Source organism: Colossoma macropomum, unplaced genomic scaffold (genome assembly GCF_904425465.1).
Source record: "Colossoma macropomum unplaced genomic scaffold, Colossoma_macropomum, whole genome shotgun sequence".
NCBI lineage: Eukaryota > Metazoa > Chordata > Actinopteri > Characiformes > Serrasalmidae > Colossoma > Colossoma macropomum.
The window spans coordinates 2,902,096-2,927,015 of record NW_023494788.1 but is presented as its reverse complement, the minus strand read 5'-3'; the positions used below and the strand labels follow the sequence as shown (position 1 = coordinate 2,927,015).

General features: G+C 43.0%; 2 protein-coding genes across 2 annotated transcripts in view; one reads left to right on the top strand and one right to left on the bottom strand.

Annotated features, from left to right (window-relative positions):
- znrf1 (zinc and ring finger 1) overlaps window positions 1–11,434 on the bottom strand; it is a 77,449-nt gene extending 66,015 nt beyond the window's left edge. The window contains exon 1 of the mRNA XM_036568050.1: window positions 10,400–11,434. Coding sequence (XP_036423943.1) covers window positions 10,400–10,802 — 403 coding nt within the window. The 5' untranslated portion in view covers window positions 10,803–11,434. The remainder of the gene's footprint in view (window positions 1–10,399) is intronic.
- Window positions 11,435–17,673: 6,239 nt separating this feature from the next.
- Window positions 17,674–24,631, top strand: gins3 (GINS complex subunit 3). Its single transcript, XM_036567777.1, has 3 exons — window positions 17,674–17,937; window positions 20,201–20,434; window positions 24,199–24,631. Exons 1-3 carry the CDS (start codon window positions 17,767–17,769, stop codon window positions 24,427–24,429), a joined length of 636 nt encoding a protein of 211 aa, XP_036423670.1. The 5' UTR covers window positions 17,674–17,766; the 3' UTR covers window positions 24,430–24,631.
- The last annotated feature ends 289 nt before the right edge of the window (window positions 24,632–24,920 follow it).

Sequence of the window (24,920 nt, the reverse complement as noted above, 5' to 3'; positions counted from 1 at the left end):
GTCCTGACCACTGAAGAACAGGGTAAAAGGGGGCTAACAAAGTATGCAGAGAAACAGATGGACTACAGTCTGTAACTGTAGAACTACAAAGTGCACCTATATAGTAAGTGGAGCTGATAAAATGGACAATGAGTATAGAAACAAGGAGGTGGTCATAATGTTATGTCAGATCGGTGTATCTATCGAGAACCCTGGAGTAATCATGAAAGGGAAAAACAGACGAGACTGATGCCTGTGACCATTGATTACTGTTATGAGGAGAAGAGTGTCGACCACAATGCTCTGAGAGATCATTTCATTTTTCACTTTAACTAAGCCTCAGCTCTTAGCAGCCCGAGTAACTGAGTAAGCCTTCCTACTCCCGCATTAAGTATGATCAATAACATCTTCGATCAAAGGAAGCGCCGCTAACGCTTGGCTTTTAACCAGGTGTAATTACTCATCATTTCATCTGAAGTGGCGGACCTGAAGCATATCCCTCAAGGACACGGCGCAGGGAGGCTGAAGAGGAGGAGGGCCGAATAACAGGCGCGAGAAGGAAAATCCAGCCCTCGGCATAAGTCATATCGAGGGCCCTGTGATATATTGAGGAGATTAACTCAGTTTTACCAAGCATGGTCAGCGGTAAGACGCTGTTTACATTATGGCTGACGCGGGGAACGGCCAGACACGGCGCAGACGAAACCCAGTAACACACAACATTGCGAAATATCACACGTTGGGCAGCAAGTTATGAAAACAGCTGCTTGTACTGGTTTGGTCTCCGTGTACAAATGGCCAATTAAGGACTTTTGCACAACAAAGCTACTGAATCCTGAAATGAGCCAGTCCTACTGCCAGACTGGCTTCGTAGAATCAAATAAAAGAGCACGACTGATGCATCAGGTGGCTGATAATGTACGTTTTAGCAGCATCAACAAAACTATCAGCGAAAATGCACTAATATTTACCAGCTTTCTTTGGTTTCAACAGCTGCGTTCAAAAGCCCAGGCTGCAGCTGAGGTAATGGTGGTCCTCGGCAGGACTATGAAGACTCCTACTTAGTAGCCTATCGGTCAAACAAATGGATCGGTTCTAACGAAGCTGCGTGGTGGCATCACCAGACCGGCGCAAAACTCGTGAGGGAACTGGTGAGAGAAAATGGAGCATGTTGCATTGAGTTTGTTGCTTTTTCATTTCTTCACGGAAATGGAGGAGATGTTCTTGGAGATGTTCTTGTACGATAGTGTAGTACGATAAACTACATATACACAAATACTTCTAAATAAAATATTATATATGGATGAATTCTTCAATTAATCAGTCATTTTACACTTTATAAGGTAACAAAGACAAATATAAGGACGTAAACAACAATATTTTAAAACAAGTTCTGCTTTAACGGCTGCGTTTTCCGTCATTTTCATGGTGCTGTTTTTTTTCTCCTTCATGTCGTTCAAGCGCAGAAAACTGTAGGTAACCGAAGGCCTGGAAGGATACATCTGATGCATCCTTGAACGTAGGCTGCATTTCTAGGCTGTATAGGAAGGGTCCTTCACTTTGGAACGGCCTGCTATGATGTAGCGGCCAAGACTTTGGAAACGCGGCTAACATCGCCAGGTTTCTCCCAACAAAACCTTAAATGATTTGAATATGAGGGTTTAATAATAACGACAACAACAAAATTTATCCAGACCTGACCTTAAGCACGAGAAAAACATTTTATAACACACAAAAGAAGAAAATTAATGAAAAATAAGAAATGCAAGAGGTAATTAACAGAAACCAAAACCATAAAGAACTATGGGTAGTTCAAACCACTGCAGCAATACTTACATTAATTAACACTGTGAGTTTCTGCTGCTTATTTGAGTTTAAGAAGTGTGAAAATTAGGCCTTACATTTTCGCCTAATCCCAATTATTTGAGATGATCGCAGTTTTGTAGGACTGCAAATCATTTTCCACATTCATTAGATTTCTGTAACACACAGAATGTTAATTTGGTGCAATAGGTTGAAGCAAATAAATGCAAATAAAAGAAAGCAGTAAATGCATTCACTGAGACGCCGTGGGACTTATGGAAAGAAAAAAGTTCTAACCTCTAGCTCGGTGCTCTAATAGTTTAGAGGGCAAAGCTGAGTAATGTTGGTCTATCTGTTAGCTTATGACAGTAGCCATGTTTACATCCAGTTTAATAATCCGCTAATAATCTGAATAGAATACGTCCATGTAAACACCTCAATCAGAACGGACTAGTCTGATCGAGGCCATTCAAAATCTAATCTCTATCCGATTGAACAAGGTGGGTAATCCTGTAAATAATCTGTTAAATAGAAGAATAATATCCGTGTAAACGCCTGTATCTGATTACATTCCCTATCGGAAAGTTTAAGTACGTTCTGATCATGATCGTTGCGTCAAAGCGAAAGTTTATACCGTTCAGCATGGCGGAGCAGAAACTGGTCTGCAGAGGAGACGAAGTTTATGCTCTGGTCTTTAAAAGACGACGGTGGGACGGACGTCCAGCTTATGTGTCTCAGAACACGACGTCTTCCTCTCGGCCTTCTTTAATAAGGACATGTGAAGGACGTTTTCCTGAGTCTGACATCATTTTAAAGTCATTAAGAATACAAGCACTGCTCACTGCTGCTCATCTCACTCTGACTGGACTCATGTGATGCTCGTTGTCATGGTAATGTCTACACTAAGTGGTTCTCTACGCATGCGTGTAATTTTGGTTCGGATTACTTGTAGTGAGCATGTAGACAAAGATTTTCCATCAGATTGTTGAGTAGAGTGAGAAAAACACCTCAGTCTTCATCTGTAATCGGAATGTTTTCAGTTAGATTGGCAAAAATCTTGGCATGTAAACACAGACAGTGTCTACTGGGAACCACCGTGATGGATGACGGCGTGAGGGGGGTGGTGGTTTCCTTACTTTTCCTCCGTCTTCGCCGTATTTTTCATGTGACCACTGTGTTTCGTGATTGTGGCTTAAACGTTCTGGGAACAGAAGTGTTGTTCTTTACCATTTTTAGCGAAGTCAAAGAATGTTAATTTTGTCTAATTAAATGTCTCTGAGGCGTTTTGCAGTTTGTGGCTGTCAGTCCAGCAATGTTACATGCATAAAAAGCACAGAACGTGTGGCGTCATGATGGTGGCTCAACATTGTCTCACCCGTCGATGACGGATGATGGCATCGTCTATAGGTCCAACCCTATAGCTATGTAGCCAAGTCTAACACGTATGCTGCCAGAATGTGTGTTTTTTCGCTTATACACACATATAAAGGTATGAAACCTTCACTGGGGCAGTCCCCCTCTTGTCACTGGGGTGGGACCCTCAAGGCTCCATCTCAGTACCTTTAGTCAGGGAACATAACTGTATCATAATCCACCGAACTGATATGTTCTAAGCTGTACTGACTCCACACACCCCGTCTCGTCTCCAGGCTTTTATTTTACTGTTCTGTTTTAAAACATTCGGTTATGAAAAGGTACAAATACAAACTTTTCACCTGGAAAAACTTATTTAAGGTTCACAATCAGACCTTAAAACCACTGTTGCACCTCTGAGGGAACATTTACACTGTTTGTACCTTGAGGTACGAAAAATGTGCCTGAACAGAACCTTAATTTCTAACAGTGTACTTTAACAGTTGCATTCAATGAATAAGAAAAGACAATTAAACTGTTAATTGCAATTATTTCTACAAGCACTCGTCAGCTAAAATGTCATGAACGTAAAAGCCTTAGTGAGAATACAGGACTGACAATCATACATATCAATCATTAACTAACACTACTGGAGCATAAAATGAAAACTATATCAGTCATCAGATTTTTCAGCTCCTTAAAATCAAAATGAGCATCAGCCACAAAAAAAACGTTCATATCAGTCGAGCATCACCAGATACACCAATAAGATGTGTGCAGCTCGCTCAGCTCACTGTTGTAAAGCATGCTGATCAGGCCTGTATAGTGTAGATATCCAGATATTTGCTTCCTGTTGATGTCCAACCCAGTTTAAACGCATCTTAACAACATCTGAACAAACAAAGCATCTCACAAGATGCAAAGCAGAGCACGTTTGACTAAACGGCCAAAGAGAGACCAAAACCAACGGCGCTGTTGTCTCGCCTATACAATTAAAAAGCTTAAGCGATAAGAAATAATTACACTGCTGTCTAAGAGGCTGTTCGGATTAGGGCAGGTGTCCGGGAGGAACCTGAAGAGGCATTTTCATGATGCACGATATGTACCACCATATTCTGTTTTTCTGAGCTTTGTGAACAGGTCAGAACATGCAAAGTGCACCAGCGAAACAGCAGCGGCACAATCAAGAAACACTCTGAAAACCATTGTATTGTCTTAGTTTAATGTAATTTCAGTGTATTATGGTCCTTTTCTTCATAACAAGCATATAAAACCACTAGTAATATGCTGAAGTCTCGGTAGCCAACTAGATAAATTTCCCGTTCCACCTTTAACGCTGCAGCAGTTACATTCTGGCACCTCAGGGGTTGAGCACACTTCCAAAAGCAGTGGGGCAAAATTTATTGTTTAAAAAAAAACAAACAAAAAACATAAATAAATAATGCAGCTGTCTTAGTGACACCAGGCAACTAGCCCACCCCTAATTCTTCAGTGATATGAAGCTGAAGTCAGCTATCACCAGCTTCTCCTTTGACTTTTCCTGTTCCACCTTAAATGGTGCAGCAGTTACATTCTGGCGCTTCAGGCGTCAGAACTGCTGGACTATTTAAGGTGGAATGGAATATTTAGCTATCTAGCTACCAAGACTTCAGCACTACAAGTGATTTTTAACGCTTGTTATGAAGAAAAGGACCATAATACATTGAAATTACATTAAACTAAGATAAAACAATGTTTATCATAACTTTTAACAGTGAAATTACTTATATCTCCCTGTTTGGCCTCTGAAAAACCTGAGTTTGGAGGGTCATGTAGCCCCAACGCTTGCGCCCTACCCCTCTATCTCAACCAAAATCAGGACACCGTACCCCAGACATGAACGCGCAAAACGGAGGGCTAAGGGCTAAGAGGTAGGTGCGAAGGGTGAGATGGGATTGGGCCTAAAACTACCTTTCATGTCGTGCTAATAATGTCTAAATAAACCTGTTCACGAACGGTGTCAGTGTTTGTTTTGACCCTGCGCTTCACTGGGTTCAGCCTCAGAGCCAAACTCTGCTGGCTAACATCTCTGAAGAACATCAGGCTGTTTTCATACCCAGTTCATTTTCTAAAGTCCACACCAGAGTTCAGGTTTTTTGAGATACTGTATCTTCTTCATTTGGTTGCATTGGATTTACACTGCAAAGGCTAAACTGGATTCAATTACACGTTTGTTTATTGGTCAGAACTTCTGCAGGGATACAAGCGCTCTGTTACTTTCACAATCGCCACCATGAAAATAGAGAAACAGAATCACTTAACGTCTAGATCAGGGGTCGGCAACGTGCGGCTCTTTTACAGTCCTGTTGAGGCTCCACAGCAGAATTAGATTCGTAGGTAAAAATAAAATAATCCTCCTTTACAGTAAAATAAAGCTCTGCTGATCGTTCAACACAGTTTAACAATAAATGGTCTTAAACGCTGGAGTTAATGTAGAACTGCTAATTCACCCTTTAACCCTGAAGGTTGGCTGCTGGTCACCATAGCAACACAAACAACAATCTGACGAATATCGATAATTTCGAGATGAATGGACTTATTTGCGTTTATAATCACTCCAGCTGGTTTCCTGATACGTTTAACCTGCAATGAGAAACTGTCAAACACACTTCAGCAAAGCTGAAGTCGGAGTTTTTCGTTCGTCAGCTTCTTGCTCAAATTGTCCCGTTCCACCTTAACTTGTGCAGCGGTTGCATTCTGGCACCTCAGGCACCATTTAAGGTGGAATGGGAAAATTCAAACAGGAAGCCGCTGAATGAGAAGCGACTCCAGCCTCGTAAAAAGTCCAACATTGAGAGACATTTTACAAGAAACTGTTCTACTTTTGTGGAAAAGTTTCCTGCTGGAGATGCGAGAAAAGCAGCTATAGCTGAGCTAAAGCTTAAAGCAGAGCAAAGAAAGTCTGTGTTTTCATTTATATTATAATTTTAGTCTATACTAGTACATTTGCACATACCAAGACATATTTACAGCCAAGATGGTAAAACCTAGAAAACGGACACACGATGTTGTGGCTCCCAAGAGTGTTTGATTTCTGTTGAAAGGACAAAATGGCTCTTCTTAACATTTGGGTTGCGCCCCCTGGTCTATGTGAATAACAATCAGTGTAATAAAAATAAATCTTACTTGCTTTTTTATGATTTGTTTACCAGTTTGAACTTGACCATCAGGTCGCTGATGCCAAAAATATGCTTGCTCTGACACTGTAAACAGCAGCTCATGCTGCAGGAATGATATGAGCATCTGTGAAGAGTGAAACGTTAAAGCAGGCAGATTAAGTGGACGGTACAGTGGAGAAAAGCACACTGTGTGTTGAGTTCTCTTGTTCGCTGTGGCTCGTCGCAAACTGTGTTTCCTCCAGCGGTGAACTAAAACAGGGGTCGCTGGAGGTGAACCGAGACCCGCCAGATCACGGTTCAGTTATTTGGTCTGAACCTGAATCCGAATGGAGCGTTCACACCTGTCAAAACACACCAAACTAAAGAAAGAGTCTGATTGGTCAGCACCAAACACAGCAGGTGTGGGTTTGGTGAAGTGGCAGCAAGAAATATTCAAAATGACAATGAAAACAGACGGTTCTTCAAGGGTTCTTTAGTAAAGGCAGTGGTTCTACTTAGAAACATGAGTTCTATATAGACCCATTTCATGCTTAAATGGTTCTTTGCCTGGTGAAATGGTTCAGATTGATGGACAATGTGTTCTATACAGCACCAAAAAGGCTCCTTCTATTGTTATGCTGTTAAGCTTGTCACAGTAGAAGAACCCTTTTTGGTGCTATATTCGCCCTCAATCTGTAGAACCATTTCACCATGCAAAGAACCATTTAAGCATGGTCCTATACTCTTAAAAAAGATGGTGCTTCAAGGGTTCTTTAGTAAAGAAGATGGTTCTACACAGATCCATGAACACTCAAATAACCCTTTGCATGATTAAAGGGTTCTTTGCATCATGAAACCTTCCCAAAAAGGGTTCTATATAGCACCCAAAAGGATTCTTCTGTTGTTACGAGCTTGATGCCTTTCGGGTGCTATGTTAAACCATTTTCAAAAAGGTTCCATTTAGAACCATCTACAGCACATTATCCATCGATATGAAGAAACTTTTAAGCTCCAAAGAACCCTTTAATCATGCAATAGGTTCTTTTTGTGTTTATGGTTCTATAAAGAACCATTTTCTTTACTAAAAGAACCCTTGAAGCACTATACTTTTTAAGAGTGTATATAGGACTCGTGGTTCTAAATAGAACCATTTCCTTTACTAAAGTACCCTTGAAGCACCATTTTTAAGAGTGTATATAGAACTCATGGTTCTAAATAGAACCATTGCCTTTATTAAAGAACCCTTGAAGCACCATCTTTTTAAGAGTGTAAATAGAACTCATGGTTCTAAACAGAACCATTGCCTTTACTTCAAAACCTGTGAAGAACTTTTTAAGTGTGTAGTGTTGTAAAATAAACTGTGAACAAGTGAGTTAGTGTGTTTATTGCAGTGAAATATGGATTTTGATTGGTTCTGCCACTGAATCCGACAGTTTAGAGAGAGTAGAGGTTCTTCCTGTGATCTGAACTCAATCAGAACGTGGTGGGTTGTTGCCCCAGTACTTTGTAGAGTGGTGGGTCAAATGCCCCCTCGCCCATGTGTTTCCGGCGGCCCTGACAGTGTGGATCTTTAATCATCAGCTCAAATGTGTCTTCTAAATGAAGGAAGCAGGTTACAAGACGGAAATGTAAGCATGCTCAACAGAATGGCTGAAGGGAGACCACAAACAAGGGTGTCACGACCTTATACATACCATTAAAGGGTAGACGATAAGAAATAATTACGGTGTTGTCTGAGAGGGCTGACCTAACGTGCATAAGCTTGGACAGATAAGGTCAGGTCTGTAATAATCTGACATGGAAGTAAATTACTTTAAAGGGTGTGTATCCTATATTTATCGTATATTTTAGGGAAATTGGGATATTTCTGTGGTTTTATGTATCTGTCTGTCATAATTCATTTGTACATGACCATTTCCAACCTCGGGTCTATCCCTTAGAGTTACAAAGACTGTTTTAGTTACCATGTCTATAAGACTGATACATGTATATGGCTGTCCTGTATATGGCTGTCCGGTATATGGCTGTCATGTATATGGCTGTCCTGTATATGGCTGTCCTGTATATGGCTGTCCGGTATATGGCTGTCCTGTATATGGCTGTCCTGTATATGGCTGCCCTCTATATGTCTGCCCTGTATATGGCTGTCATGTATATAGCTGCCATGTATATGACTGCCCTGTATATGGCTGTCCTGTATATGGCTGCCCGGTATATGGCTGTCATGTATATGGCTGTCATGTATATGGCTGCCCGGTATATGGCTGCCCGGTATATGGCTGCCCGGTATATGGCTGTCATGTATATGGCTGTCCTGTATATGGCTGTCTGGTATATGGCTGTCTGGTATATGGCTGTCCTGTATATGGCTGTCTGGTATATGGCTGTCCTGTATATGGCTGTACTGTATATGGCTGCCCGGTATATGGCTGTCATGTATATAGATGCCCCGTATATGGCTGTCATGTATATGGCTGCCCTGTATATGGCTGTCATGTATACAGCTGCCCTGCATATGGCTGTCATGTATATGGCTGCCCTGTATATGGCTGTCATGTATATGGCTGCCCTGTATATGGCTGTCATGTATACGGCTGCCCTATATATGGCTGCCCTGTATGCGGCTGTCATGAATATGGCTGTCATGTATATGGCTGCCCTGTATATGGCTGTCCTAAACTGTGCCTCATTCACAATGTGCTGAATGTAACTTCAGCATGAATGGGCGGGGCTAAACTGCTGTATATGTTGGTATATGTTGGTTTTGTGACCTCACATACAGAATGGCCCTCAAAATGGGCCGTCTTTGAAGCTTAGTTTCAATATGCAGACCACAGGGACCATAAAAGTGAGCTTCATTAAGCTCTTTTACTTCAAAAAAGTGAGGACACTTTGACTTTCCATGATATGGATATGAACAGTGTGGATCTTACTGTGCCCTCCATGCCCAAGGCCAGCACCCCACCCTTTAGATCCACCACCTGATGCCCCCTCCACCAGCACTACCAATCAAGATCACGCTCATTAATCTCCCAGACTCCACAAAAGGCCCCTGTAGTCTCTTAAGAAGATCAGTGACGAGACACACGATGCTGCTTCGTCACTGGATGGTCGAACCGCCTCCCTCACCTGCTGCTCCAACCTGGTCTGTCTGGATGGACGGAGACGAAGAAGGAAAACATCTGATTTGCTTCCCTCTCCGGAGGCCTCATTTGAGTTTTTGATAATGAGCACACTGGGGGGCACAGGGAGGGAGGAGGTGACCAGGACCGGTGTGTCGTCAGCATGCTGCGGCTCGAGCCACTGCACGAGGCCCGGTTTGTCACACACACACACACACACACACACATTGTCGCCTGAGGTAAGCGGATGATAAGCATCCCCCACCTCCCCAATAATCACACAACAATTGTCTCAGCTAGATTAGGTCTGGCTTATTAACGTCATTCCTCTCCTCTAGAGGGGGGCTGCGGGGATTTTGCTCGGTTCGGTCCGACTCGGTCAAATCCCTCTCTCTCACCAACCCGCCCTGCGCACCACAGACATCAGTGATGATTCAGTTCGATTCGGTTTGGGCGAACCGATTCTTTTGCGCTGTCTGTTCTAATGAATCGAATGTCCGATTAAGTGATTCACTGACTCGCAAATCAAGTCAACTTCATTCTGATCGTCTGCATACAAAATGGCTTTCTAACCAACAAATCACCAACACTCAAGAAAGAGGGAAAGCAGCTACAATATGCACTGAAAGGAAGCTGTCATTGTTATTTTTTCATTTATGTCAGGCTGTAAACACTATTAGAAGTCGTCAGCCTAACGAAGCTGAAGTCAGCTTCTTATTCGAATTTTTCCGTTCCACCTTAAATGGCCACAGACGCCGGAATGTAACTGCTGCACCATTTAAGGTGGAACGGGAAACTTAAGCCTCGTGTCAGGCTACGAGACGGACGCAAACGTTTGCGTAGACGCCACACAAACTAGTCCGATTCAGTTACCGATTCACTAAAAAAGAACCGATTCGCTGACATGGCTCTGCGTCCAGGGCTCGCACGTGCAAAACGGGGCAAAAACACAGAACAGAATGCACACTTAGCACCCCCACCCACACCACGTTATCCGGGACTCACCGCTATGCGCGCTGAACCACCGGGGAGCGATGTGCAGGGGTAAAGCGTCCGCCAGAGAGGCGCGGGAGCCCAGGTACAGCACGCCGTCCGTGTGGTGCCCAGCGCCGGTTGTGTCCTGGTAGCCGTTTCCGTGAGCCGAATCCGAGCCCGATCCGCCACCGGCCCGCTCCGAGTCCGTGGTCGCGCCCCGCGCTGTGTAAAAGCCGAAGGGCACCGCGGCGTTGTGGTCGATGCCCATGCCGGCCACGGAGCTCACCGAGCGGCTGCGGAGCCCCATGGTGCCGCCGCCGGCTCCGGCTCGGTAGTGGCCGAAGTGGGCCGAAGGCGGCACCGCGCTGTCGTCCGTCGACACTCCGGGAAAGGCTCCCCGGGGCCGCCCCGCCGTGCTCTGTTTGCCCCCCATCCAAGGTGGCCGTGGGCAGATGATGTAGGTAGGTAGGTAGGTAGGTAGGTAGGTAGGTGGGTGGGTGGGGGAGAAAAAACAACAAATGAAAGTAAAATAAACCCCCACAGGTCGACTCCGCCGGTCTGATGTGATTCACAATAACAACAAAAGGCGGCTGGTTGTCAAGTCTGACTGAAGCAGCTGCTGCTGTGGCTATGAGACCCGCGAACCCATCTTCCAGCACGGATCATGGGCGACCTGAACGCCTCGGTTCACCTCCGCCGAGAAAAAACAGGAGTAGAAGGCCTGAAATAACCCCAAATACCCCAAAAAACACAGCAGAACCCGGGAACGCCGCGCAGCACGTCTCCCCTCAGGCTGACAGGCGGGCGGGCTAACTGACAGGACACAATCACAACACACGATGACAGGCTAACAACGAATCGGCGGCGCACTTGGACTGCAAATCTCTCCTCCTTCCTTCACATTTCAGCACGAAGAGTTCAAAACAAGAGCCATGGCATCTGTTGCTGGCCGTGAGTCCATCAGCGTTGTTCCCCCACGTCCGGCTTGTTCTCCGCCAGCGCGGAGATTCAGGTCACTGTACGCCGCTCCTCCCTGCGCTCGCAGAGCCGTTAGGTTTTTTCCCCTCTCCGCACCCGCATTCCGACAAGTCCCGCCTCCTGCGCCGCGGTTGGCTAGTCGCGTCCTGCCTCCTGCGTTACGATTGGCTAGTAGTTTGGTTCTACTTGTTTCTGCGCTGTGATTGGTTGAATTACTAGTTCGCAACTCGCAGGCAGTCGGCGTCACCGTAGCAACCGCAGAGCACAGAGGACCCGGAGTAGCATCAGAACCGTTGAAGCCGTTTTAAACTCTAACGGTCAATGTGACTAGCAGAGCTAGCCTAGCTGACACTAACTTACTGAGCGACTTTGGTCACTCGCTGAGGTCACTGTGGTCACTTTGGTTTAGAAACACTGCCACTCGGCATGTTTAGTCGTCTTTAAAACGCAAATCCAATCTAATATTAACGTTTTCAGTCGATGAGGGAGGCATTCCACACATTTCTGGGCCCTCATCTGCAAAAGTGGGCCTTTCTCATCTCTTGCCAATGTTTAAAAATTATTAAATCAACTGAATATGAAAAGGGAGCATCACTGTATTCTCTAATGAGAACTTTCTCTGTTTTTGCTTACCTATTTTACATTACCTTTGGCATTTCCTTCTGTCAACAACAGCCACTAACCATTGGCTGCCTAACCATTAGCTAATCTCTATACCCTACAATCAAAAATCTGGAGCTGTGTCCAAAACTCTGCCCTATTCGAATGAAATGAACCTTTTAGCCAACTGTGTCTGAACACATCGGAATTAGACCTCCGCATTTAACCCATTCGTGCAGTGAAACACCACATACACACTAGGGAGCAGTGAGCGCACACACTAGGGAGCAGTGAGCACACTTGCCCAGAGCAGTGGGCAGCCCTATCCATTGGGGGTTAGGTACCTCGCTCAAGGGCACTTCAGTCACGTACCATCAGCTGAGGGGATTGAACCGGCAACCTTCCGGTCACAAGGCTGGTTCCCTAACCTCCAGCCCACGACTGCCTCGTTCACAAAATAGTGATGAGTAATGAGTCCCCTAATCACTATACCCTACATTCGAAAAGCTGGATCGCTATATAAAACACTATAGCCTTTTTTCCACTGCATGGTATCAGCTCGACTCAACTTTGCTCGCCTTTTTTGGTTTTCCACTAGGCAAATCTGGTACCTGATACCAGGTACTGTTTTTGGTATCACCTTCATCAAGGTTCCAAGTGAGATGAGCCGATACCAAAAGCTGATGTAATAACATTGCAGACTAATGATTGGTCAGGGAGAATTGCTAAACACATATGCTAATGCTTGAGCAACCAGAACCGTCTCATCGTCCGAACTCTAACGCAGTGCATTGTGGATACCCCTTATCAACTAGCGGGTTGTACACTACTTATTGCGGCACACTGTGGGATTGTTTGAGTGCACTTGATCTCCTGTACTATGTTTTTAGTGACTGCCACAAAACAGCTGAACCCCACAGTTTCCGACGCAGGTTAAGTGAAGGTGCGCTCTAGACCAACAGGCAAGTGAGGGCCTCTAATATTTTTTATGTGTGCCAGAGTAACAGCCAGCCTATCTATTATGTTGATACTAACTTAGTTATATGACTAATTACTATGAAATATAAACAGCTACGGCCCCTGCTGTTCCATGCACCAAGCTGTGGCTCCCCTGTTCAGCCATATCATGTAGGCCTAGCTTAGGGTATTTCATTATGCTCATTATTACTGTGGGATGCTTTGTGTGGAGAATTAAATGATTCATCACTGCCCACATGGAATTGTTTAAATGGTTTCGGTCCTGTTTGCTGTTTCTGCCTCTCAGTGAATGTAGGAACACAACCAGCTCGGAGACACAGGCTCCACTAAAGGCATTTATCACAGAAACCTATTCTTGAAACTAACAACATTAAATGTCATTCAGTTGCAGCAGTATCAGTTGGTGCATTTTCTCACAGAAAAGTGAATATTTTGAATAAATGTGTCAACAATATGTACCATTTCACTGTTATATTTCATAAGATCCTTCTATTTTTAGTAAGGCTATAATAAATACTTTGAAATATATGAAAGGTCCCGCTCAAAAATGCACTATAGACCACTTTCAAGAATTTTATTTTATTTTTGCATGATATGCATTGTTGGGCTTAACATGTACCAGAAATATCAGTACTATATTATACTTAAAACCACTTTTATTAGTGAGAAATGTGGTTTCCATTATACTTCAGCTGTTATTATTATTGTCTTTTTTTAAATAGTCACAAATGGATACAGCATTTCATATATTAACCTGAGGTTATATAGAGAAGGGATTTCTTGCTTGTAAATGTCTGTTACTGTGGTAAATATTTGGCTTTGTTTCGTCTCATTTGACTACTATTGACATTTAACATATATGTATATGTATGTATATATATATATATATATATATATATATATATATATATATATATATACATATAGTAGTGCACAAATGGTGTAAGTTCGCACTATTGTATAAAATAGGACGTGTGACTTGTATGTATATAAGGGGGCGTGTTTGCCGGAAAACGGGTGGGAATAAAAATAGCCTCGCTGCCGCTGGAGACAATGGAGACGCCCAGTGCGCATGCGCGGGTTAGCAGCAGTAGCTGTGCAGAGCTGCAGCTATCTCACATTTATCTTCAATAACAGTCCATTTCAGACAGAGAGCCTCGTAATTTCCTCCATACACGACCAGTAAAACACATTCGCGGCTAAAACAGCTCCTTTCTGCACCGAACACAGTGTTCATAAAGACAGAGTCTGATCTAATGAAGTTAACACTGGGCCAGCCTCTGATGTCCATGCTTGTGTTGCCTCACATTAGATCACTAAACCCAGGCCTCTTATAACCTGGAAGAGCATTATTTCTTTCATTGTCAGCAAACAAAAGGAGAAACAATGCTGGTTTTAAATCAGGGGCATTTTCATAATCACACATACAGAGCAGATGTGCCCCCATCAGACATGCACATGATAAGGTAATGCATTATTTAGCATCAGTGTTAATTAATGTCACAACCTAGAAATGTGCCACCTTACAGAGCACTGAAATAGAGCCGCAATCAAAACACATGTACTGGACACATCCGGGATTAATTATTGAAGCCTTGACCAATTAGACACTGTGAAAGTTAAAGCAGGACCTCATGTAAGTCCCTGCTCTCTTCTTAGTAGTGCTGCACCTCTTTCACACTGACTCATGTAGGCCACTGAACTCTGTGGTTTGTCTGTAATGTCACTGCTTTGCATGTTAGATTGTGGTCACAAGAGTTGGGCCATAGAACTATGTGACTAATGTGTGACTATACTGAAACCCAGATAAAGGTGTTTTGACCAGTCAGAGCAGCCAGAATAGCCTAGACTGTTAAAAAAGATGCTTCTTCAAAGGTCCTTCACAAAGGCTATGGTTTTATTTAGAACCATGAGTTCTATGTAGGACAATTTGCATGCTTAAATGGTTCTTTGCATGGTGAAATTGTTCTTCAGATTGCTAGAGAATGTGTTGTATATGCTTCTATATAGAACCTTTTTGAAAATGGTTTGATATAGCACCGAAAAGGGCTCTGCTGTTATTACGATGTCAAGCTTGTAACAATAACAAAACCCTTCACCATGGAAAGAACCATTTAAACACAAAATGGTTCTATATGGAACGGTTCTAATTAGAACAATTCCCTTTACTAAAGAACCCTTGAAGAACCATCATTGCTGCTGTCAGAACAAAACCATCTCCATTTTTTGTCATTTTTCAGTTCTTGACATAATTTGAAAAAACATACTGTCCTTTATATTGAGTGTGAATTTCAAGATGAATGGACCAACAGAAACTGCCCAAAAGTACTTGGAAAAATGTCCAGTTCCATTGTTTTACATTAAAAGTAAAGTATGTTTTTTCCTTCTCCTGTAAAGTTAGCATTTTGGAGACAGGAGGTTTTGCTCCAACAGCAGCGATATATATATTTATAGTATATATATATATGTATATATATATATATATATATATGTGTGTGTGTGTGTGTATATATATATATATATATATATATATATATATATATATATATATATATATACACCGATCAGACATAACATTATGACCACCTCCTTGTTTCTATGCTCATTGTGCATTTTATCAGCTCCACTTACTATATAGGTGCACTTTGTAGTTCTACAGTTACAGACTGTAGTCCATCTGTTTCTCTGCATACTTTGTTAGCCCCCTTTTACCCTGTTCTTCAGTGGTCAGGACCCCCATGGACCCTCACAGAGCAGGTACTATTTGGATGGTGGATCATTCTCAGCACTGCGGTAACACTGACGTGGTGGTGTGTTAGTGTGTGTTGTGCTGGTCTGAGTGGATCAGACACAGCAGTGCTGCTGAAGTTTTTAAGCCTACATGTACAATAAATAGGACTTTTAATGGTGAAACCCCATTAGCATTGTAATTTAGTCCATGTCCACTAAACCAGCCCTAATTGTCCAAAAGTTTGTGGACACTTGCACATCCACTGTTTCTACTGACATAAATGGTATTACTAGTGTGTTTGTCCTCCTTTGCTGCAGTAACAGCCTCTACTCTTCTGGGAAGGCTTTACACTAGATGTTGGAACATTGCTGTGAGGATTTGATTGAGCATTAGTGACGTCAGGTACTGATGTTAGATGGTCAGTTTTGGATCACTCTAACTCATCCCAAAGGTATTGGATGGAGCTCCATCACTCCAGAGAACACAGTTCTACAGTTCCACAACCCAGTGCTGGGGAGCTTTATACCCCTCTAGCCCACTATACCCTAGCTGGGCACTGGGTATAGTGACCTTAGGCTCATGTGCAGCTGCTCCAGTGTGTCCAATTCTATCAGTCAGTGCTTTTCTGAGGAGATTATACAAGCTGTGAATGTGCAACTGTGTCAGCAGTAGGTGCTAGTAGCTGAATTCAGTTCTTAAAGGGCTGTCTGGATACTTTTGTACATATGTTCTATAAAGCTCTCATTAAATTGAGATCACTGAAGTTATGCTACAACTACAAAAGCACCCCTCATATTTAATCATTTTGACATGTAGTGGGAAATCTATGATATATCAGAATTCATGTAATGGAATCCTGTTAAAGTGCTGGCCTAACAGTGTAAGGGTACATAAAGAAAGATGAAAACACTCTCAATGTTGAGAAACGTTGAGAAGCTGTGACATCTGCTGGACAAAGTTGTAATTGTCCTAAAACTGAATCACAGACATTTTTCCTGATGTAAATATTGCCAGTGCATTTCCACATGACTACCATGCTGCATCTCCAAACTTTAATTTATTATTATTATTTTTTTATTAATTAATTAATTAATTAATTTTACTGCACCACAATATAGGTTTATTTTATGGATGAAAATGTGCTAGTGTAGCATGCAGCACTCACTTTCGGACATAACTTTTGTTTTGTTTATTAGCTAAATGGGTAACACTTTACTGTAGGGTACTGTTTATAAGGCTACATGACACCTACAAGTCAGGACAACTGACACAACCCCACATAAACATTTATAAGTGCTCATCCCAGTCGGTCTCATTCACTTATAAAGGCTACATTTGCCAGTTTTGATCAGTTAGCTACATTTAAAGGGGGGGGGGGTTATGGGTTATGCCAGTTGTCGTGACAGGCTTATGTAGGTGTCATGTAGCCTTGTGAACAGTACCCTACAGTGAAGTGTTAGCGCTAAATGTAATGTGTCATAAAAAAGAACAAGGAGATGGAAATAATTTATTTATCTGAGTGCAGTGAATAGAAGTATTACTACAGAAGTACTAAGGCTGCGTCTCAAATGGCTTGATGCGCCCTACGTAGTGCGCTACGCTGGTCAAGTACAAATGACGAAAGTAGCCTACCTTATGTCCTTTCAGTCTCTGGAAGGACGAAATCCCAAACGACCCCACTGTGTAACATAAACTGCGCTATTTGGGTGCTGAAGCCGATTTTTCACGACTTAGTGCGTTAGTGCACTAACAAGGGTGTACGGTTTTTGGGATCGAGCCTGAACTCAGCGTTTCAGTTTAGCTCGATTGAATAGACTGGCTGTGTTATTCGCTATTTTCGAAGGAAATAAATGACGACAGGAAACACGGCAATTCTAGTAGTAACAATAAACCACGAAAAACAACAAAAATGTTAAATATAAAAGGGACAGTCGTCCGTTTTCCCGCCCTCGACTCGCTCTGTTATCGATTGCTTTCGCCTGCTCGATGGCATCGGGGCGCTGCTGTTAGCTTTGGAAGTCTGGCGCCAAATTTAGTGTTGACAGCTGTGTTCCAGTTGTTTTCCTCTGTTTTTGTTTGTTTGTCTGTGTATGTCGTAGGTAGCTGGGCAATGGACACTCAGTCGTACATGCCTGTTCCTCCGGGGGTGGGAATGGAGGAGAATTACTTTTCGCTGGATGATATTTTGCTGTCCCAGGAGCGGCTGCCCTGCAAGACGGACACTGAGTTTCCAGGTCTGGGCTTTCTGGAGAAGAACGCAGACAGCCGCCACATACCGGAGGTACAGTCATATATCTACACCGATCAGCCACAACATTAAAACAAGATCCTTGTTTCTACGCTCCTTGTCCATTTTATCAGCTCCACTTACTATATAGGTGCACTTTGTAGTTCTACAGTTACAGACTGTAGTCCATCTGTTTCTCTGCATACTTTGTCACCCTGTTCTTCAGTGGTCAGGACCCCCATAGGACCCCCACAGAACAGGTATTATTTGGGTGGTGGATCATTCTCAGCACTGCAGTAACACTGACGTGGTGGTGGTGTGTTAGTGTGTCGCACTGGTACGAGTGGATCAGACAAAGCAGTGCTGCTGGAGTTGTTCAGCTTGGATATTCGTCATTTTCTCCTCGATTTCTCATGAAATTAACGTCCCGAAACGATCAAACCAAGATTTTCTCAATGCTGTGAAGAACAAACAACAACCAAACACATTCTAAAAATGTTTGAGTTGAATTCTTCAGCCAAAACAGTAGCATCACTGCATGGTCCTGTCTCGGCTGAGGACGCTGGCAGCACTGAAGCACATTTGATACAGGATTCAGGGCTTCTTTGCTTTTTTGTGGTATGAAAGCAGCAGAAATCTCGAGGTCGTGATGTTATTCTTGATAACACATGACCTTGAGTGCTCTGTTGCTGTACACTGGTTGTTGTTGTTTACAGACTCCCTATAATTAGTCTAAATATTTAATGATCCACGCAGATCTAGACGATCTAATGTAATTTATCTAGAATTTATGACATTATTAATCCCAGTAACGATATTAAATTATCATATTGCTCCCCCAAATGAGGCGTAACCTTTACTGTGGATTATATCCGTTTTTTTTTTAGTTGTTATAAACTTTAGGTGGTGGCTTTAACAGCTAAAATATGATTATATACACCGATCAGGCATAACATTATGACCACCTCCTTGTTTCTACGCTCATTGTCCATTTTATCAGCTCCACTTACTATATAGGTGCACTTTGTAGTTCTACAGTTACAGACTGTAGTCCATCTGTTTCTCTGATACTTTGTTAGCCCCCTTTTACCCTGTTCTTCAGTGGTCAGGACCCCCATGGACCCTCACAGAGCAGATACTATTTGGGTGGTGGATCATTCTCAGCACTGCAGTAACACTGACGTGGTGGTGGTGTGTTAGTGTGTGTTGCGCTGGTCTGAGTGGATCAGACACAGCAGTGCTGCTGGAGTTTTTAAACACCTCAGTGTCACTGCTGGACTGAGAATAGTCCACCAAACAAAAATATCCAGCCAACAGCGTCCTGTGGGCAGCGTCCTGTGACCACTGATGAAGGACTAGAGGATGACCAACACAAACTGTGCAGCAGCAGATGAGCTATCGTCTCTGACTTTACATCTACAAAGTTGACCAACAACGCAGGTGCGTCTAATAGAGTGGATAGTGAGTGGACACCGTGTTTAAAACCTCCAGCAGCACTGCTGTGTCTGATCCACTCAGACCAGCGCAACACACACTAACACACCACCACCACGTCAGTGTTACCGCAGTGCTGAGAATGATCCACCATCCAATAGTACCTGCTCTGTGAGGGCATTTGAAAATGCCTTTTGCACTTTACATTATGCATAAATGTCATGATGAATGGGCAAAAAGAAACGGCCCAAAATGACTTGGAAAAAAAGTCTGGTTCCATTGACTTACATTAAAAGTAAATTAGGTTTTTTCCTTCTCCTGTAAAGTTGTCATTTTGGAGATACAAGATTTTCTTCCGACAACAACAATACATCAAAACTAAACTGCAAAAACCAGCCTGTTTTGAATTCCCCGTTTTTGTGATGTCATGAAAACCAGCATTTACATACATCCATCTATTCAGCTGACAGCAGTTTAGCCCCGCCCAGTCGCATGGCAGTTATAAAGAGTGTTTCAGCTTGGACTGTTCTTTACATTGAGACACCATACAACCAGTCAGAACAGAGCTCATTTACATATATTAGTCTGAAAGACACAGTAACAGCAGCCTGTTTTCTAAGCGATACAGAGAGTTTGGAAAATAGTCATGTAAAAATGAATTATGACTGTTTTTGGTACATAAAGCTGCACAAGTGTTATGACTGGAATTGAGGGGAGAGAAATACACCAAAAATGTAGAGCTTGAGGCCTTTACTTTCCCTCTGTGAGCTCAGTCCCTGTGAGAAATCACCCTTTACTGCAGAGCTTGACTGATTTATCCGTGTGTGTGTGTGTGTGTGTGTGTGTGTGTGTGTGTGTGTGTGTGTGTGCGCGCGCGCTGTAGGGCACTAAGATGGAGATGCCGCTGTGGTTGGCTAAGGGTCTGTACGAGAGGAAGCGGCGTGTGATCTCTGTGGAGCTGCCTAAAGTGTACCGCGAGGGCTGGAGGACGGTGTTCGGGGCCGACGCCAACGTGGTGGACCTTCACAAAATGGGCCCTTATTATTACGGCCTGGGCTCTCAGATGCTTCACTTCGACAGCCCGGAAAACCTGGAGATCGCTCAGACGGTTCTACAGGTGAGCGCTGAGCTCTGAGGGGCTGAGAGTGATGGAGTGGAACAGAGTCGAGTGTGATTACAGTGCAGTGACTCAAAAGAAGGCCTGTGGTCAGACTCACGGTCATCGCTTTGCAGGATGAATGATTCATTAATAGAAATGTGTGATCTATCTGTCTGTCTGTCTGTCAATCTGTTTACCTATTTCATCTCTCTATTTATCTGTCGATCTGTTTACCTACTCTATCTATTTATCTATCTGTCTATCTATCTATCTGTCTATCTATCTATCTATCTATCTATCTATCTATCTGTCTGTCTTTCTATCTGTCTGTCTTTCTATCTGTCTGTCTTTCTATCTATCTATCTATCTATCTATCTGTTTGTCTGTCTGTCTGTCTGCCTATGTCTACATCTGTTTGTCTGTCTACCTATGTCTGTCTATCTATCTATCTATCTATCTATCTGTCTGTCTGTCTGTCTACCTATCTGTTTGTCTGTCTGTCTACCTAAGTCTGTCTGTCTGTCTGTCTCTGTCTATCTGTCTGTCTGTCTGTCTGTCTGTCTATATCTAGCTCTTTATGCTGTATTCTTTTCTGTATTATCTGTATCTTACAGCTGTGCTAATGTTGCCACACGCTGTGTGTTCAGTGTTATTGTTAAACATGATTCTGAGTCGTTCCAAAATAATCGAATCACACATAATTGTGGTGAAATGTTAGATTTCATAATGGGTTGAATTGTTTCCTAAAGAACTGTAATCAAAACAGACTGAGAGGTCAGAGAGTCACGCCCGTTAGTCAGCGGTGTGTTTATTAAGGCTTTGAAGTACCAATATCTTGATTTTGATGCCGATTCGTGAATTTACTTTCCTTTAAAATCTACAATATGTTTGTTTTATTAAGTCATATGATTGCAGAGTAATCAAAGGAGCACTGCATAGAATTTGTGAAGTGCTGACATGAATAGCATGCTTATGGCACGTAGCTTAGCCAGTCAGCTGTCTAGATTTAGAAGCAGGCATGCTTATTGGCTCATAGAGCTGATAAGATTGACTAGCACTGACAATGGAATTTGAATGACATGGCATTTTCGATGCTCTGTGGTATTAATGTAATACAGTCGGTACCATAAAGTGTTTAAAGTATTTATAATTTGATACCAGGCTGAAGTGACTAGAAGTTTATTTAGAATGAGGATCCCAAACCCTGAGTCACCATCTGCATGAGCTGTTGATTGACCTGGTGGTTAAGTCAAAGCGAGTATTTGGGTTTTTCATACTCTTTTTCAGTCAGCAGGGGGCGCTGTCTGCACATAACATGCGTTACGCAGCGTTGCTGGGCAGAATGGCCTTGGCGGCTGAGTGGCAGACACAGCCACTGCTCTCTGTAGGTTACAGCCTCCGTGGCGTCCTGCTGCTTCTGTCTCAGGTGCCATAAATACACTTTTGGCTTGTTAAAGCTTATAGTGAGAAATGGGTTTCAGTGATTTTGTCTCACAGGGCTGCGCTGGGTTTATCTCTGGGTTTGTCTCTTTCCCACTGAAGCTGGAGTGACCAGATCTGTCAGCCAGCAGTGTCTGTGTCTGTGTGCCCACAGATTGCAGGGAAATGTGCACGAAAAGAGGCTTGTAGTGATGCATCAATCCAACACACTGGATCGGTTTCAGCACCCATACTGACCTTATTAGTCAGACTGGGAATCGGCTGGTCTTGACTGGTTCTGTGTCTTAGGCATGGTCACTCTAAAATGGAAGTATGTCGTTCCAGTAGATTTTTGGGAGGGTGGAAGCAGGGTGGGGGAGTGAGGGGGATCAGTTGTTCCCCCCACCCCCCAGTAATTTGCTCATAACACATTAGACTTTGCTTTTTAAGAGTAGGTTTTGATTATTGCTGTCGTTAAACTTTACCAAAAACATGTATTTCTAAATCATAACGTTGTTAAATAACTGGACTGAGAGGATCCACATCCTCTGTCATGCCTTTACGTCCGTGTGCAAAGACCCATGGGAAATGAAGTCTGTATACAGTCTGCATCTTCTATGTTGCTTTACTGTAACAGACTGAGCTTCAGTTTTCTAATGTTCAGGACTGTCGAGGATGTGAACTAAGCATGCTGGGATAATTTATATGTCTACTTTGATAAACCTAGAAAAAAGCGTCACACTTTAACATTAAAATGTCTGGGTGAGTTTCAGTCTGAAGGCGTTTGATTTGTTGAAGTAGATAGAGTTCTGTTCTTGCTGTGTCTTTGCACTTCTCTGTCCCAGGTGGTTGCTAAGGTGTTGCTAGGCTGTTGCACTGGTGTCCCAGGTGGTTGCTAAGGCGTTGCAAGGCTGTTACAATGGTGTCCCATGTGGTTGCCAAGATGTTGCTAGGCTGTTGCAACGGCGTTCTAGGTGGTTGCTAAGGAGTTGCTAGGCAGTTGCAACGGTGTTCTAGGTGGTTGCTAAGGAGTTGCTAGGCTCTTGCAATGGTGTCCCAGGTGGTTTCTAAGACATTGCTAGGCTGTTGCAGTGGTATCCCAGGTTGTTTGCCAAGGTGTTGCTAGGCTGTTGCAATGGTGTCCCAGGTGGTTTCTAAGATATTGCTAGGCTGTTGCAATGGTATCTCAGGTGGTTGCTAAGGTTTTGCGAGGCTGTTGCAATGGTGTCCTGGGTGGTTGCTATGGTGTGGCTAGGATGTTGCAATGGTGTCCCAGGTGGCTGCTAAGGTGTTGCTATGCCAAAAGAGAAAAGTGTGTTCAAACAAGCTGTAGAATATTTTTAAATGCGTCTTTTGAGTAAGAAAGATTTTTAGCAACCAGCACATTTATGTTAATCCTAATTATAGCCTGAGCGCAGGTGTGATACGGTCAGTTTTCAATGAAACATACATCACATCAGATTCTGACTTTGTATTGTATTAATGGTACTGGATGCTCTATACAGTAATAATTATGACCTCCAGGGTTCAGAATGTTTAGCTTAGCACAGCTTCACAGCACAGCGCAGCTTCTTTCCAGCTCACTGACGCTTCAATAATGTTAATAATAAAGTAAAGTTTAGAGAATAAAGACTAAAATCTGAGCAGACTGAACCTGTGTTTCTGCGTGGAGCTGTTAGCTTAAGCTACCTTTGCTTCAGTATCCTTGTTAGCGCTAGAGGCTAACATTAGCTTAGCGAGAAGGCTAAACCGCCAGCAGTTCCAGCTCACTGACTCTGTACTGAGGCAAGTTTAGAGGCTAAAGGCTCAAATCGAACGAGTGAAATCGAGTGACTGACGCCTGAGTGACAGAGTCTTTCTCATTTTTAAAGTTCCAGTGTTTCTGCTCTTCCTCGTGTGCAGAGTGTGGTGGGGTTTAGAAACGGGGAGTCAAGGGGTTGTTCACAATTCGTATAATCATACATATTCATGAATTCTACCATTCTGAATGAGGGTTGAGGATTTTTAGTAGTTTATCGGGCATAACAGTAATATGTTAAAAATATTTCACTCTTATTCATTTTTCAGTTTTTGACATAATTTGAAAACGCCTGTTTCCCTTTACATTGTCTGTAAATTTCTTGATCACTGGACCAAAAGAAACGGCCCAAAATGACTTGGAAAAAAGTCTGGTTCCATTGACTTACATTAAATGTTTTTTCCTTCTCCTGTAAAGTTGTGATTTTGGAGATACGAGGTTTTCTTCCGACTACAGCGATTTAACACTTTATTATTCAACATAGATTTTTTTTGTATGTTTTCAATAACGACTTTAAGGGTACTTTAGTTTTCTGACACTGTTCTGATCTCTTCGTCCTGACCAGACCTTTATCGGACGTTTCCGCCGTACCATGGACTCGTCCCAGAACGCGTACAACGAGGACACGTCGGCGCTGGTGGAGCGGCTGGACTGCCTGGAGAGGGCGCTGTTCAAGGCCGGCCAGAGCGGCCTTAACGCCTTCCAGCTGTGGGAGAAGGGCAGAGCGGCCCAGCTGACCGCATCCAGCCTGGTCACCAACTATCGCAAGAGGAAGATCACTGACCTGCAGGCCTGACGACACGATCACAGAGACGCAATAGAGAGAGTGAAGTGGTGTGAGAGCGCGTGTGAGTGAGAGGGTTAATGAGTGTTAGTGTGTGTATTATGGATCATTTTGTCTTTGATGTATGTATAAATTCTTAGGACTATTTTTAAATAAAAATAAAACTTTTGTACTGTTTTGTATGGACGGGTGGATGAGCCGCTACAATATTATACCAAATCGGTAAATTAATTAAATGTGACAGAATTTACAGATTTTCTTTTAGTCTTTTCATTTTTTGCAGCTGAACTGCTGACTTCAGTCTGAAGGTATGTAATCATTCTGTCGGGTTTGTTTACAGTGTAGTGGCCGTGATGGGGAATGAGCAGATAGAGCAGCATGCGGCTCTTTTACTGTCCTGTTGCGGCTCCACAGCAGAAAAACAAAATAATCCTCCTTTACAGTAAAATAAAGCTCTGCTGATCGTTCAACACAGTATAACAATAAATGATCTTAAACGCTGG

What these genes read in the sequence shown, in the direction of transcription:
- gins3 (XM_036567777.1), top strand. Translation starts at nt 17,767, where the DNA reads ATGGACACTCAGTCGTACATGCCTGTTCCTCCGGGGGTGGGAATGGAG. An exon ending in ACAGCCGCCACATACCGGAG is followed by an intron (nt 17,938 to 20,200) that starts GTACAGTCATAT and finishes CGCGCGCTGTAG; the next exon opens with GGCACTAAGATGGAGATGCC. An exon ending in TCGCTCAGACGGTTCTACAG is followed by an intron (nt 20,435 to 24,198) that starts GTGAGCGCTGAG and finishes CGTCCTGACCAG; the next exon opens with ACCTTTATCGGACGTTTCCG.